The following is a 17,500-nucleotide window of genomic DNA, read 5'->3' as shown; positions in this document are numbered from 1 at the left end:
ATGCAATATGAGAATAATGTAAAGAAAAGATTCCCTGATGAAACACACACAATCATTCAGAAACAAAGGCACGTCTGATGCTGAGATCCAGAGCGCTGACCGTGTGTGTGTGTGTGTGTGAATGGAGTGTGTGTTTTAGCACACAGCAGTAATTGTTCATCTGTAGGTGGTGGGCGGAGCTTTGTACACTCTTCCGATTGTGACATCACACACAGATCGGCTCTCTCGTCCAATCAGATCACAGACAGTAACACAAGTCCACGCAGATAATCATTTCTTTATAATCGTCTCCAAATGCAAACTCTCCTCTCACCAGATTTAAAGCGAGCAATATGACAATACAGCATTAATACATCACAAACTAGGGCTTCACGATTATGACAAAATCATATTTGTTGATTATTCCCTTGAAAATGTAATTGCGGTTATTAATTATGATTATTACAATTTACATCGCATGATGTTTATACCATTGTTTAAAGCAAATGCACGCCATATATTCACATGAAAACAGGCTAACTAAAAACTTAACCAACTATACAGTAGATTGTTTTCTTCTTTAAATAAAAAAAAAATAAAAGTATGCATGGCTTTATATTAAAACTAAAATGAAAACAGAGAGAGAGAGGATGTAATCAGACAGAAACAGTTATTCTGTCACCGTCTGGTCAGATTACCCCCAGGTTAGTATTTGGGTCATACAGGGACTCAAACCCTTCCCTTAATAAACCGACCCTGAAGTTCATCTCCACTATTACATTTGCACTCAAGTTACAATATAACACTCAAAACTTGTGATGAACGGAGGAAACACACCAGCAGCATTCTGACAACACACACACACTGAACCAGACGAGTGTGAGACACACACAGAAACATCACAGACACGACGGGAATGTGATCAATGCAGAAAAACCAGACGGATCAGAAGTGACTGGGGCCGCAGAAACCAACACACACACACACACACACACACACACACACACACATAAATATATATATATATATATATATATATATATACATATATATATATATATATATATAAACACACACACACACACACACTCGGGGTCGACTGATGTGTTCTTCAGGGCCGATACTGATTATTACAGATGAAGTAGATGAGAAACCAATAATCTCAAATTGGAATGTCGTGGAAAGGTTCATTTATTTCAGTATTTAACTCAAACTGTGAAACTTGTGTATTAAATAAATTCAGTGCACACAGACTGAAATAGTTTAAATCTTTGGTTCTTTTAATTGTGATGATTTGGGCTCACATTTAACAAGAACCCACCAATTCTGTACTTCAACAAATTAGAATATGGTGATATATCAATCAGCTAATCAACTCAAAACACCTGCAAAGGTTTGGTTCAATGTGCTACACAATCATGAGGAAGACTGCTGATCTGACAGATGTCCAGAAGACAATCATTGACACCCTTCACAAAAGAAGAGTAACCAACAAACATTCATTACCAAAGAAGCTGGCTGTTCACAGAGTGCTGTATCTAAGCATGTTAACAGAAAGTTGAGTGGAAGGAAAAAGTGTGGAAGAAAAAGATGCACAACCAACCGAGAGAACTGCAGCCTTATGAGGAATGACAAGCAAAATCAGTTCAAGTATTTGAGTGAACTTCACAAGGAATGGACTGAGGCTGGGGTCAAGGCATCAAGAGCACCACACACAGACGTGTCGAGAGATTTACTGAACCACAGACAACATCAGAGGTGTCTTACCCAGGCTAACGAGAAGAAGAACTGGACTGTTGCTCAGTGGTACATAGTCCTCTATTCAGATGAGAGCAAGTTTTGTGTTTCATTTGGAAACCAAGCTCCTAGAGTCTGGAGGAAGGGTGGAGGAGATCATAGCCGAAGCTGCTTGAAGTCCAGTGTTAAGTTTCCACAATCTGTGATGATTTGGGGTTCAATGTCATCTGCTGGTGTTGGTCCATTGTGTTTTTTGAAAACCAAAGTCACTGCACCCATTTACCAAGAAATCTTGGAGCACTTCATGCTTCCTTCTGCTGACCAGCTTTTGAAGATGATTTCATTTTATAGCCAAAAGCACCAAAAGTTGGTTAAATGCCCATGGTGATGGTCACCAGACCTGAACCCCAGAGAGAATCTATTGTCCAGAGGAAGATGAGAAACAAGAGACCAAACCATGCAGATGAGCTGAAGACCACTGTCACAGAAACCTGTGCTTCAGTCCACCTCAGCAGAGCCACTGATCACCTCCACGCCACGCTGAACTGAGACAGAAATTAAAGCAAAACGAGCCCCTACCAAGTACTGAGTACATGTACAGTAAATTAACATAACTTCCAGAAGGCTAACATTTCACTAAAAATGATTATTTTTATTGGTCTTAAGTATTCTTATTTGTTGAGATCGTGAATTGGTGGGTTTTTGTTAAATGTGAGCCAAAATCATCACAGCCCTGATAATCTGTCGACCCCTTGCACACGCAGGCACGCACACACACACACACACACACACACACACACACCACACCACACCACAAACACTCTCAGACACTTACACAAACACAAACAGCTCAGTTCTTATGAACGTTCACTGATCCACACACTCTGTAACTGTTTCTATGAGTGTCAATCATCCACAGATCGATACTTCATAAAGCAGCTGTGTGTGATCAATAATCACAGTGTGGTAGAAGACAACAGTACTATAGTATCTGAGGTAATGTTAGTTTACCACAGTATAACCATGGTACTCTAATAAGAGGAACAGACTCGTTCATTAATAATCGACTAATCAGTGTAAACCCGCTCTGCGTTTGTTTCAGGGGCGTCATTGTTTTGACGCGCCGTCGCGACGCGCCTGATAAACACCACTGACACACACACGAAACACACACATCGCTCATGTCAAACACATCGCTCATGTCAAACACATCGCTCATGTCTCACACACACGTGAGTGTTTGGTCGCCGTGATCGTCGTTATCACGTCGTTTCAGACTTTAATCCCGCGAGCGCTGCTAATGCTAAAGCTAATGTGAGGCCAGCGGATGCAGATAGCATCCGTGTGTCGTGAAATCGCCTTACCTTCCTCTCGCCACCGTCCATCTCGCTCGCCGACACCGGAACCGAGCCGCGTGCAGCTGTCAGGAGGCCGTGAGCGCGCGCATGATCCGGTGCTGCTCCGGTTGTGATGTCCGTCACCGACTGACTAACTGACTGACACTCATCTGGGACGGAAGCCGCGGAGGGTCATGCGGACACGCGTTGCTGTAATTCCGCCGATAGAGGACGCAGTGGAGCTACAGCACAAACACTGACTCAGACTGCAAACACTATAATTCATAAATCTAACATCCATTTGACTTCGCAAAGAATTTATCTTACATAATGTGACATAATTTAGAGACAAACTAGTTTTCACTAAACACAATACATCTGATTTTGTCCATTACAATTGGACTGAAAAACATGTAATTTAATGTAATGACACTAAAACAAATTCATTGTATGCGCAAGCATACTTGGCAATAAAACATTTTCTGATTCTGTTTCAAATTTATTTCTGTGATGCTCTGCTGTATTTTCAGCATCATTACTCCAGTCTTCAGTGTCACATGATCTTCAGAAATCATAATAGTATGCTGATTTGCTGCTCAAGAAACATTTCTGATTATTATAATTATTATCAATATACAGGCCTATATATATATATATATATATATATATATATATATATATATATATATATATATATATATATATATATATATATATATATATATATATATATATATCTATCCAAAGATCAGCATTTATCTGAAATAAAAAAGCTTTTGTAACATTATACAGTCTATCATTCAAAAGCTTGGAGTTTAAATTACATTTTAAAATATATTCAAATAGGAAACAGTTATAGAAAAAAAATCACAATATTACTGCTTTTATTGTATTTCTGATCAAATAAATGCAGGCTTTGTGAGCAGAAGAGACTTCTTTAAAAAACATTAAAAATATTACTGTTCAAAAACTTTTGACTGATGTGTACTTCTAGTGTAGAATATATCATAAGTACAATGTTCCAAGATTGAATAGAATCAGACTAAATCAATCTTTGAAATAAAAAGTACACTCTACTGAAGTTAATGTAATGTATTATTTTGTTTTATGTGAGTAAGATGGAATAAAAAAAAAAAAAAAGTCAGGATTTATAGCCTGTGTGATAGACTATATGAGTTACACCCTTCATGGTCATGGGTTCAAATCCCAGAAAAAGCAAGGAATTATCAAATGTGTTTAACCCTCAAGCATCTTTTGTATAGTAGCCCTTAATTGGTCCTTTGTTTTTGTTTTTTTTTATAAATAAATATTATCACTATCTTCTTTAAAAAAAAAAAATTGTGATTTTATTTTGTGTTTTTTTTTATTTGTTTACCTTTAATGTAGGCTAAAATATTCTAATTTTAATATTATATTTAATATTTATTTTACTTCGGCAAAAATAAATGCTTGAGGATTAAGTCGCTTTGGATAAAGCATGAAAAGCCCTTGATTCACCTGAAGGTGGCGCTGCTGTCTTTCATTCTAGAGGGAAAGAATAAAGACTCAGACTTTCTCCAGAAATCTGAAAGTGATAAAGCACTGCTCACCTGCGTGTGCTCATTATAGTGTTTGTTGTGTATGTAAGCCACATGTAAAACACAATTAATGAACCACTCGGTGTTTGTGACCAAACAAACCAGGAATTCTCCTCGTTAACAGATGAACTAGTCCAGGTCCAGAATCAGTGCATCCCAAATCATTTAGGCCACACTGAAAACAATATGACTAAGGTGTCTTAAAGATACATGCACGCATGCTTTTCTGAGATTAGGTAAAACTGACATCTGTACATCAATCCAGATGAAACTGATCTTTAACAGACTTCTTGGAGATGTACCCGTGCTACAGTAACTAGGATATTCAAGATATTTACTTTGAAAATCAAAATTATGAAATACTACTAAGTCATAATTATGCAATAAAAATAAATGAAGGCATACTAAATTGAAATTATGACTTGAAAAGTTTAAATAAGGACACTATAATAATTATGGCTTTATTATGCAATTATGGCAATGTTTTTTTTTTTTTTTGCATAACTATGACTTAGTATGCCACATTTGAGACTTTTAAAGTCATGTTTTGATTTAGCGTGTCATAATTTCGACTTTATGATTTCTTGTCATTTAAAGTCATAATTATGATTTAACAAAGCATGGTGAGGGTAATTGTGGTTATTTTATGTGTTTTATTTAATGTGTTTCTGTCTGTGTTCACTAGAATATCAGTTTATGTTCTTTTCTCATTAACCCAAGTGGTTTGATGTGACATTTTTTTTCTCTCAGAATTTAACACACTTATTTATCCTGCTGTCAAACACGTCTTAACGAGACTTTCTCGCCCGTTTAATGTCGGGTTGCTAAGATGTTTTATAATGAGCATTAAGGTTCGCCCGCTGACACGGTGACCGGAGCGCGATGCGTGACTACACATGCTGTGCTTCTACTTTTACAAGGCTTGCGCGCGATTCTGCTTTTATACACTCATTTAACACACGGGATTGTTTTTACACATCTAACCCCAGACGCCCCGAGAGCACGCGCGCCGCTGGAGTCTCGCACGCAACCACAAGCACGCGCGCGCACAGACTCGAACCATGTGGATGCGAAGAAGGCCACACAGAGAGAGAGAGAGAGAGAGAGAGAGAGAACCCAACTAAAACAAAACTTCTAACATTCCAGAAAAGACCCAGAGTTCAGGGACAGAAATACAACTTCACCCTCATTATCATCAAAAACTACACATACCTTGGGTTAAACACAGTGCACACAAACCTCAACTTGGCCATGAGTGCACTAAAAGAGAAAGCAAGAAGGGACTTATATTCCATTTAAAAAAAAAATCCAATTCGAAATATCTAATTGAATGTGGCTCAAAATATATTCACTATATAGCAGAAAAGTTTGGGGTCCTCTCCTAAATCATGAGTTTGAATAACGGGACAAAAATCCAACTGAAGCCCTGCATATACAGAGTTTTGTAAAAATGTATTTAAGTGTACAGAGAAACACACCTGATAATGCACCCGAAGCAGAATTAAGCCAATACCCTCCACTAATGTACACTGAGAAACAAGCTATTAAATTCTAGAAGAATCTAAAATTGAGTGACCCCGACTCTTATCATCTTAAAGCCTTTAAAAAACATTAAATGAACCCTGAGAAGATCCCCTCATTCCGCTGGTCCTGAGGCTACACAAACAGACTAACAATAACCACCCTCCTCAGGACACAGAATCCAGCCCAACCTAATGATTCATGCACAGAAACAAACTACCTAGCTTACTGGAATAAAACAACACAAAATCCAAGTAAACTGGAATGCTATTTGGCCCTAAAGAGAGATTACACAACGCAGAATATCTGAGTACAGCCAGAGATCACAAACTGAGAAAAAAATGACGAGGTACAACCTGGATATTTATATATATATATATATATATATATATATATAGAGAGAGAGAGAGAGAGAGAGAGAGAGAGAGAGAGAGAGAGAGGTTATACCTTTACTGTAACCAAGAGCTATACTTCATAATCACCTGCTCTAACTGGAATGATATTCCAAAACTGTTCTGTTCCACAATTAAAATTATTTACCCCAACTTCAAAAAGCTGGAGAACAATGCTCAATTCATGCTAAGTTCAGTATTGTCTTGGTGGAAAAAACACACTGTATTACACTAGGGGCAAAATACCCGAAACAAAAAGAGGGAAAAGTTGAGCAGTGTAGAGTAGACAGTACGACACACACATTCTCCCTCACACACACAGACGCACACACACAAATGCACACACACACACACACACACACACACATGTTTGTTTTTGTGAAAAGTGTGTTCATCCCATAGGTGTAATGGTTTTTATACTGTAGAAACTGTATATTCTATGGCCCTTCACCAACCCTACACCTAACCCTAACCCTCACAGGAAACTTTGTGCATTTTTACTTTCTGAAAAAAACTCTTTCTTTATGATTTATAAGTGTTTTGAAAAATGGGGACATGGCTTATGTCCTCATAAGTCACCCTCTCCTTGTAATACCTGTGTCTTACCCATGTCATTATACAGAGTTGTGTCCTGATATGATACAAAAACAAGAGCACACACACACATTGGATCTAAGTGCTACATTTGACACAATTGACCACAACATTCTTTTGCATAGACTTGAACACTTTGTTGCCATTAATGGAAGTGCATTAGCATGGTTTAAATCATACTTATATGAATGAATTGAATGAAGATGTATCATATAGATCACAAGTGCAGTATGGAGTACCTCAAGGCTCAGTACTAGGGCCGCTACTCTTCACGCTTTATATGTTACCCTTGGGAGATATCATCAGGAAACATGGTGTTGGCTTTCACTGTTATGCTGATGATACGCAGCTCTATATTTCCTCGCAGCCCGGTGAAACACACCAATTTGAAAAACAAATGGAATGCATAGTCGATATAAAAAACTGGATGACGAGTAATTTCTTACTGCTAAATTCGGAAAAAAACAGAGGTGTTAATTATAGGACCTAAAAACTCTGCTTGTAATAACCTAGAACACTGTCTAAGATTTTTGTGAGAACATGTTGTTCCTCACACAGTGACCAAGTTCACACACATTCGTGCCAGTGCTCTCATGACTGCACTATAACCCTGCTCTCGTTTCCTCTGAAATCATTAGGAAATCCTCAGATCAGACGCAGAAACATCAAGATGAATCTGACGTGACACACTGCAGGTGAAGTCAGTCTGATGTGTTTGAGATGTTTACCAGATCAACAACATCAGGCCAGAGTACACAAACAAGCACAGAGACATGACCCGAGCGGAGAGGAAAAGAACAGCATCGCTCCGCTGGGACGATAGGATCATAATATCGATATCTGTCTTTCAGCAGACCGACTGTCTAAAGTAAATATTAGCACACAACTCACAGCCTCTCATCATCTGGAACGTCGCTCGCATTAACCATGAAATCTGTGAACTGTTTTTCACCTCAGACACACACTCTCTGTTTTGAAGGACAAATTGAGTGCAGGTGTAAAACATGATGTAATGTGAGTAATGAGACATGAAACGTATGATTTTGCAAGTTAAAAGCATAAAACTATTATTGTGGACATAAATACTGAAGCGTCTGCCAACGGTGTTCTCAGCCAAACTCTAATGAATCTCTAGTGAATATGAGCAGGTCTGTCCGGACTAACACTGGAAACTCTTCCATCAGCCTTCGCTGCATAACAACATCACAGCTAAACAACAGAAAACAGCTCACATGTGCTCAGCGAGGGAACGGATCTGAGACATTAGCATCGGCCACAAAGAGGCGAGCCCAGATTCTCCGAGACCTGCGAGTGTCTGTGGTCCTCCGAACCCCTCCGGGAATCTCTCCCACTTCCACCCGGACAAACACCCCGCTCTGATTTACTGTGGGATAATCAGTGGTGTTTACCCGAGGTGGGGGGCACGGTCTGTGTGGCCACGACAGACTCATCTGCCCTGAGAGAGAGCCGGATGATCATATCATGCCATGATGACATGCAGATCCTGCAGCTCCACACACACACACACACACACACACACACACACACACTGAAGCAGATGCAGGAGTCTGCAAATTACACCTTTGCATGCGAACTGTGAACAGATGTGAGGGGCAATTAGAGAGGTGCACACACACACACACTCACACACACACACACACACACGCACACACACACATAGTGTGGGGATGTTCCTTTGTGTGCTATTTTTTATATACAGCTAATTATAAATACCTTAAATACTAATTCATCCAAACACATGCTAACCATGACAGAGAAAGTTATGCATTATTATTATTATTATAAACAGTATTATTTATATGTTTTTAAAACAACTATTATATAAAAACAAAAACAAAAAATTTATTACAGCTGTGTACTACATGGACAAAACCTTTTCTCTTCCTTCCTTACAGATAGATAGATAGATAGATAGATAGATAGATAGATAGATAGATAGATAGATAGATAGATAGATAGATAGATAGATAGATAGATAGATAGATAGATAGATAGATAGATAGATAGATAGATAGATCACAGTGACATTGAGCCAGTTTCATGGGTGTGACACACTCTTTGAATCCAGAAGAACGTCGTAAACATTACAGAGAGACGAGGAACACACCCTTCATGCCAAACACGGTCTGTAAATGGCTGGATTTCATATAATCAGTAACAGCCAATCACAGAATTTACAGATCAATCCACAGACACACTCACTTCCCGTTAATCCTGCCCTCCTGAAATATAAAACATTTAGAAAATATGTTCTAACAGATGTAAATACTTTGATATACAAATGTGAACTGTGCCGTCATTAAATTAGTATTTTTAAATAATTAAAATAATGACAATCTTTTCATCAACTCACAAACCCCAGTTTAAAACTGAAATTTAAGCATCACAGAAAAAACACTAATTTCACACATACTTTTTTCTTTGAGCTGAAAAGTAATGAAACAAAGTTAAAGCAGTGACAGCAGTGAAGATTCATTTTCATTTTTTAGCAATCAGTCATGTTTCTTTAACCTTTTCTGGCAGAAACAGCATGAGAACATACTGTGGGCAGCTCACCTTGAGAACCGGATCAGATCAGATCTCATTTTTTGGCAGTAAATTCAGCAGCGCAGCTACAAAACCAATCAGTGTTCACCAATATTTTATTATTTTATAGCCATAATTATCTCCTGGAATGGAGTTACAGGCTTTGACATTTGTTCTTTTAAGTGTTGAACTCTGAAATATAAAGTAAAGCGGCTCCTGGAGGTTCCTTCGCAATCAAGTATAAAGTCATTTTCCAGAACCTTCACCGTCTCTGTTCCTTGCCGTTGAAATGAGCTGCAAATCTCCAGCTTGATCTGCCGAGATCATCACAGTAAAGAAACACAACACTTCACCGACCGACACACAACTTTTAACAAAAACCTCAAATGTGCAGGTTAAAACACGTTCTCTCTTCTATTCTGCATGTTAGCCTCACAAAATACTCGTGGTGTTCCTCATGTGTAAGTTGTTTTAGATAAAAGCGTTGCTGAAATGAATAAGTGTGAATCTAACAGTGGAGCTGAACTGGTCATGTTTCACATCAACATATGCAGAAAAACAGATGTAGAGTCCACCGGAGACCGTATGTGTTTGAGGTGATCTGGACTCTCAGTCTCTCTTTCTCTTGGCGGACGCTCAAATTAAAACCAGAATACTTGAGCTCATTCTTTGCGTTACTACTGTTCAGTTATGATTTACAAGAGAATGTGAGCGCTGTGAAATCTCACGCAACGCCATGACTCGGATCCGTCTGAAGGCATCTGCACTCATTTGGATTGTGCTCCATGAGATTTGAGCAACATTTACATTCATGCAATGAGCAGACACTTTTATCCAAAGAGACTTTGTTTTTTACCTAACATGTGTTCCCCTGGGAGTGGAACCCACAACCTTTTGCAGTGCTTACGCAATGCTCTACCACTGAGCCATGGGAACACATGACACGTGAAGGTGAACATAACCTTTTAAAGGACCCACACTGTTTAAAGGCCAGAGGAGCATTTCTGAGAAGATGAAAGAAGGATGGTGACATTTAACTTTACAACCATCAACCGTTTATGGTTAACTGAGGCACCAAAACAAAAGAAAGCGAGATAGCAGCAGCAGACACAACAACTTTGGGGGAAAAGGTGCAACTTTTGCACCCAGTCAGTTCTTCACTCTCCAAAATATCACCAAATTATTCAACATTCAACACTGTTTATATATTTTTTCATATATCTCGGTGAACCACTAAGAGCTACTATAAAGGTGCATGATTAATGTGAATTATGCAGAATGTATAATTAATTCTAAAATGAAGATAATGATAACTCACTTGTGTTACAAAACCTAGCAAAAATAATTACTAAAATATCTTCCAAAAGCTTACAATGATTTCAGTAATTACTACAGCGTTGTCGTGTTATTTACTCTAGAATACTGATCCATTTGGTAATACTTGAGTCACTAGAGGGTTAACATGAGCGTCACTTAAGAATTAATTAAACATGATGCATTTTTCATTTTAATTATGAACCGGTTTACAGTAGTTCTTCGTGTTTCTTGGGGAGGTGTGGAAAAATGAGTAGCTCCTGATTAACTAATAGTGAAATACCTCATTAAATTAAGCACTATTAATTACTAATTCATTAATCCGAATTTCTTGTTAGTTACAAGTAGTTAATAGAGCGCTAATATTGTGTTACACATGTTCTTCTGTAGTTTTCTTCTTGTTGTTGTTTTTGCTGTTACTTAAACTCTAAGAAAACTAATTTGATATATTAGTTATCTGATGATAATCTCAAAAGAGTGACTTTTCTAGGTGAAGTTTTGTTAAGGAAACCATTAATATCTAAGATTTTGGATTTAGATTCAAAGCAGTGACTTGAGGGAACTTCAGTGAGATGAGAAATCAGAAAATAAACCTCCAGACCAAATAATACACTTTGAACAGTTGGTGGCGCTATTGAGTTGGACTGGTCAGACCAACCCTAATCTGTGCACCAAAGGTCAGGTGAAACGGATCTACAGGTCACCACAGACTCCCAGACTGAAGATGATGATGAAGATGATGATGATGATGATGATGTCAGAACCATCAACTCTAATAAAACACAGTGAATAGAAATAAACTCCTGCAATCAAACATTATCATCTGAGCAGAGACACACAATGGAGACACTACATCTAAGTTTGTGAATCGCTCTTTATCTTTACTTTTTCCTCTCCTCTGTGTCCATCCAACGACTCAACAACACAACCGCAGCTATTTAAAGAACAGCCCACCATTAACAGCCGTGATCCCAAGGGCTCAGTAATTATGAGGGAATGTAGAAAGCTGCGGCTCAGAATAGACTGACCTTAAACCCGGAGAGCAGGTGAGAGCCAAGCGCACTTTCATCAGTCTCACATACAGTTCCCATGTTTATTGATATTATAAACCAGAGTTATTCTGCGTAATCCCAGAGTAAACAGACGTGGATGTGACGCAGTGCAGGACTGCATGTTGCTTTGGGTTGTGACAGAGTTTCAGGTGCCACAGTAGAGCTGCAGATCTGTCCGAGAGAGTCATCGAAAGTTCAAAGAGCTCAATGTCTCTCTCTCTCCTTCAGAATGGCTTTGATGTGTTTCTCACTCTATCATTTCAGCAATAAAGTCAAATGAGCACTAGGGCTGTAAACATGTAGTGAGCGGGAACCAGAAGTACTCCACAGTCCAGTGAACATTAAGAGAAGCATTGTCAAAGACCCATCACACGCTTTTGGCTTACAAAGGAGAAGTACAATGAAGGGATTCATCTGTAGGATCATGCATAATTAGGAGAGAGAAATTAACAGATCAAATTCGATCAATCTCTACAATATTCAATAGTGATTTGGGAGATGACAGCTCATGAACAAACCTATACAAGAAAAAGAAAACACCACCGAGACGACATTTATGACCTGCACATGATCGCTGCTAAATATGTTTTATGCAGTGCCATATCGGCTGCAGTAAAGGATAATATGCATAATAAAACATTTTAATATTCACATGTAGAAGCTTCACAGGATCACAGAAGCACGTCTGCATTTAGATGGTCTTCTTTTACAGAAACAAACAACATTTCAATCGCATGCTTCAGTATTTAAGGTGAAGGGACGTATGTGTTTTAGATCAGCCGTTTTACAAGCGATCGTTTGGGAAATGAAAGAGTAAAGCAGAGGTCTGCGTGTCTGTGGGCCGTACACAACTCTTTCCTCGGGGCTTGAAAGCTGGAAACGTTTGAAGTGCTGAGAGCTGCGAAGGCCAGGTGTGTAAAACTGTAAATTTGCCTCCTAAATACTAACAGGAAAAGTGAAAGAGTGCTTGACCTTCTGCAGAGATGGACCCTTCCAGCAGTAAACGGCCCTCTGTTTAGCTGCCTCAATTGCAGGCCCGCCTCGTTAGATTTATTGCCCTCGTAGATTCACTATCAGCCTCTGAATTCACCTCGGGCTTTGATGTTTGTGTGTATGACACCAACGAATGACAGACGAGACCCTTCAGATCACATGAGAACTGCAGAGAAATCCTGAATCTCACAGCATGTGATTTTTCATAAATGTCGACACGGTGGGCGTCGATGCAACAGCAGTTTCTCAGAGACATACCTCAGAGAGAGAGAGAGAGAGAGAGAGAGAGAGAGAGAGAGAGAGAACGGCCGTCGCTCCCTCTCTCGTCCACCAGAGGCCTGGCCAGCAGAAACGGACGATTCTCTCTCTCTCTCACTGTCAGTCTCTCGCGCCAGCATCCCAGTAACAGCTGAGTGGCTGAGGCGTAATTGCAGAGAAGTGAGGTCAGCAGGAGGCTTTTATCAGAGATCGCACAGAGCTCAGCAACACGAGAAGATGCACAGCGCAGACGGGCGGCCCCGAAACTCCCTCTCTCCGTGTATCACAGTGGAACCGTCTGGACTGAAGCGCACATCCTGGAAGCAGAAGTAAGTCGCTTTTAAAGACTTAAAAAAAAAAAAAAAGAATTATCATAACATTTTAAACCAATATATAAATTTGGCAGAATCTAGGCAGAAAGAGCAAAACTGAGATGTTAAAACAGAAATGGATCAATGTTAAAACATTTAAATTAGAGACAGAGCAATACTGAAACATTTAAGATAATAATAGAGTGATACTGAAACATTTAGAAAGTAGAAATACAGCAATCCTGAGACGTTTAAAGTAGAAATAGAGCTATACAGAAATATTTAAAGTAGTGATAGTGTGACACTAAGACATACAAAGAGAAACAGAGCAGTACTGAGATATTTAAATTAGAGAAAGACCAATACAGTCACATTTAAAGTAGAAATAGAGTGATACTGAGACATCTGAAGTAGCTGTAGAGCGACACTGAGACATTCAAACTACTGACAGAATGTCACTGATACATTAAAAGTGATGAGAGAGTGAAACTGAGACATTTGAAGTAGAGATTGAGAGATATTGAGACATTTAAAGTAGCAATAAAGTGATACTGAGACTCTGAAATCTGAAATAGAGATAGAAAAACATTGAGGCAATCAAAGTAGCAATAGAGTGATATTGCTGAAGTAGCGATAGAGTAACACCGGAACATTTGAAGTGACAATAGAGTGATAGTGAGACATTTGAGGTAGCAAGAGAGTGATATTGAGAAATTCAGAGTAGTGATTGAGCAACACTGCGAAATTAGGTGTGGTGACAAAGTTATGCTGAGACATTTAAATCAGTGATAGAGCAATATTGAGACATCTGAAGTAGCAATAGAGCCATACTGAGACATTTACAGTACAAATAGAGTGACACTGAGAAATTAAGAGTAGTGATAGAGCAACATATAGAAATTAAGATTATAAATAGAGCGACAGTGAGGCATTCAATTAGTGATAGAGCGACACTAGGACATTAAAAGTAGTGATAGAATGACACTGAGAAATTAAGAGTAGTGATAGAGCGACACTGAGACATTAAAAGTAGTGATAGAGTGACACTGAGAAATTAAGAGTAGGGATAGAGCGACACTAGGACATTAAAAGTAGTGATAGAGTGACACTGAGACATTAAAAGTAGTGATAGAGTGACACTGAGAAATTAAGAGTAGGGATAGAGCGACACTAGGACATTACAAGTAGTGATAGAGTGACACTGAGAAATTAAGAGTAGGGATAGAGCGACACTAGGACATTAAAAGTAGTGATAGAGTGACACTGAGACATTAAAAGTAGTGACAGAGTGACACTGAGAAATTAAGAGTAGAGATAGAGCGACACTAGGACATTAAAAGTAGTGATAGAGCGACACTGAGAAATTAAGAGTAGGGATAGAGCGACACTAGGACATTAAAAGTAGTGATAGAGCGACACTGAGAAATTAAGAGTAGGGATAGAGCGACACTAGGACATTAAAAGTAGTGATAGAGCGACACTGAGAAATTAAGAGTAGGGATAGAGCGACACTAGGACATTAAAAGTAGTGATAGAGCGACACTGAGAAATTAAGAGTAGGGATAGAGCGACACTAGGACATTAAAAGTAGTGATAGAGCGACACTGAGAAATTAAGAGTAGTGATAGAGCGACACTGAGACATTAAAAGTAGTTATAGAGCGACACTGAGAAATTAAGAGTAGGGATAGAGCGACACTAGGACATTAAAAGTAGTGATAGAGTGACACTGAGAAATTAAGAGTAGGGATAGAGCGACACTAGGACATTAAAAGTAGTGATAGAGTGACACTGAGAAATTAAGAGTAGGGATAGAGCGACACTAGGACATTAAAAGTAGTGATAGAGCAACACTGAGAAATTAAGAGTAGGGATAGAGCGACACTAGGACATTAAAAGTAGTGATAGAGTGACACTGAGAAATTAAGAGTAGGGATAGAGCGACACTAGGACATTAAAAGTAGTGATAGAGCGACACTGAGAAATTAAAAGTAGTGATAGAGCGACACTGAGACATTAAGAGTAGGGATAGAGCGACACTAAGACATTAAAAGCATTGATAGAGCGACACTGAGAAATTAAGAGTAGTGGGATAGAGCGACACTGGGACATTTAAAGTATTGATAGAGCGACACTGAGTCATTAAGAGTAGATTTTTACTTGTGTAAAATCAGAATTCATTTGAATATCAGGAATCCTTTTTATATCTTATATCATTACTATATTATCTATATATAAGTATTAAGTGTATATAAATCTTCTCTAGAAATCTGGAACTGTGCGGAACTGACCTGCCTCCTGTAACCTCATCAGGAATGGACAGCATGTGAAGCATCTATTTGTTCATTTGTGTCCTTAACAGCAGAAGCGAACACACTGCTGCCTCCTCCAGCTCTGAGGAGATTCTGCTGGAGGTCAGAGGTCACGCCAGCATCTGAGGATTGTACTTGAGTGGATCTCTCACAGCTTTAAGATCCAACCTGAGTTCTACCTTCAGTATGTGGATCATGAACTCCTTGAGAAACGCAGTATAATGCGCAAATGGACGCTGCGATGGAAACTGCCTGAGTTTGCGTGTAAACTGTGGCTAGTGCTGCTGGTCAGCCGTGTTTGTGTGTGCGATGGAGACCAGGCTGCTGTGACCGACTGCTTCAAACACGAGCGCCACACCAGGAACTACGACTACATGGAAGGAGGGGACGTCCGGATCCGACGCCTCTACAGTCGCACGCAGTGGTTTCTGATGATCGACGAGTTCGGGAACATCAACGGGACGCAGGATCCCAACAACTGCTACAGTAAGAGCGTCATCACACGTCTGTCTGAGGTCTTCAGGTTTCTGTTGTGTGTCAGGAGCTTCACACAGGATCTATCACAGGGTGATGAAAAAAGCACATGATTGGTGAAAGCCTCTTAAATTATAGCAGGGACTAGAAAGAGTTTCCCACTGTATGTGAAAGGAATGGGCTGGTCAGGGTTCCAGTGGGATTGTGAGCAGGTCACGTGGCAGTGTGACGAGAAGTGACAGGCGTAAAGACAAACAGGTGCTTGCTGGGAGGGGAGTATTTATAACTCTTGTTTCCCTTCGTTGAAGGACTTAGTGGTCAGAAGTTATCAGATGTGGTCAGAATGGATGTACAATTCAGTGACTGCAATCTAGTTTGTGTAGAGAGCGTCAAAACAACAATAAAATAATGAGATTGGAAGCTGATGTTTTGTGCATGGATGCATAATGAATTATTTAGCTGAGAAAATAAATATTTTAATAATTGATTATACACTTTAATGATCATGTATATACATAACATCAGCCTCTGGCATGTTTGGTTATTAGTCATTTCAGTTGTGTATGAGAAGAAAGTGGTCGTGTTGGCGTGACGGCATGCATCTCTGCTCTGGAGGGAAAATTATTGCGTCAGCTGGCGCTGAAAAGAAGAAAAATTGATACAGCCAGATGTGGCCGACAACTGCACGCACAGAGCGCATGCAAGACATGCAGTGAGGGTCAGAGAGGGTCGGCCAGTGCCGCGGGAGAGAGAAGCAGACGAGTACTGAGGTTCTGACAGAGCTGTGCCGTGACAGCAGCTTATTACAGCACACGTGACACACACACACACACACACACAGAGAGAGAGAGAGCTCAAAACAACAAGAGCTGCGTCCTCTCCTCATCCAAACACAACAAACAGATGCTTCAGCTGTCAAATATCTGTGCAACTGGAGCTTTAGCACGCTGTAGATCGAGATCGATCCATCTGCTGCTGGTATTTGGCTTCAAAGGAATGGATTCTGAAAGCTGAGGTGTGTTTTTCTGTGCTATTAAACAGAATAGCAAGAATAAATTCTTGCTAAATCAGCTGAAATACAGCAGAAGAAATTTAACACCCAA

General features: G+C 39.4%; 2 protein-coding genes and 1 long non-coding RNA gene across 6 annotated transcripts in view; 1 reads left to right on the top strand and 2 right to left on the bottom strand.

The window, feature by feature from the left end:
* The window catches only part of LOC127934342 (selenocysteine insertion sequence-binding protein 2-like), a 12,544-nt gene extending 9,295 nt beyond the window's left edge, over positions 1–3,249 (bottom strand). For both annotated transcript variants that reach the window (XM_052531653.1, XM_052531654.1), the window contains exon 1: positions 3,081–3,249. In XM_052531653.1, the coding sequence (XP_052387613.1) occupies positions 3,081–3,101 (21 nt within the window). In that variant the 5' untranslated portion in view covers positions 3,102–3,249. The remainder of the gene's footprint in view (positions 1–3,080) is intronic.
* Positions 3,250–13,474: 10,225 nt separating this feature from the next.
* LOC127934349 (uncharacterized) overlaps positions 13,475–17,500 on the bottom strand; it is a 4,697-nt gene continuing 671 nt past the window's right edge. For 2 of the 3 annotated variants that reach the window (XR_008147749.1, XR_008147751.1), the window contains exons 2-3: positions 15,903–17,500; positions 13,475–13,618 (exon numbers count right to left, since the gene is read on the bottom strand). The exon at positions 15,903–17,500 is cut by the window's right edge and continues 353 nt beyond it. This is a non-coding gene — a long non-coding RNA (uncharacterized LOC127934349). The remainder of the gene's footprint in view (positions 13,619–15,902) is intronic. The other variant, XR_008147750.1, reaches the window with a different exon arrangement.
* The window catches only part of fgf7 (fibroblast growth factor 7), a 2,961-nt gene continuing 1,605 nt past the window's right edge, over positions 16,145–17,500 (top strand). Inside the window, exon 1 of the mRNA XM_052531664.1 lies at positions 16,145–16,409. Coding sequence (XP_052387624.1) covers positions 16,145–16,409 — 265 coding nt within the window. The remainder of the gene's footprint in view (positions 16,410–17,500) is intronic.

The sequence above is a fragment of the Carassius gibelio genome, chromosome A18 (genome assembly GCF_023724105.1).
Source record: "Carassius gibelio isolate Cgi1373 ecotype wild population from Czech Republic chromosome A18, carGib1.2-hapl.c, whole genome shotgun sequence".
NCBI classification, from domain to species: Eukaryota; Metazoa; Chordata; class Actinopteri; order Cypriniformes; family Cyprinidae; genus Carassius; species Carassius gibelio.
The sequence above is the reverse complement of the archived record's forward strand: the minus strand, read 5'-3'. Positions and strand labels throughout refer to the sequence as shown.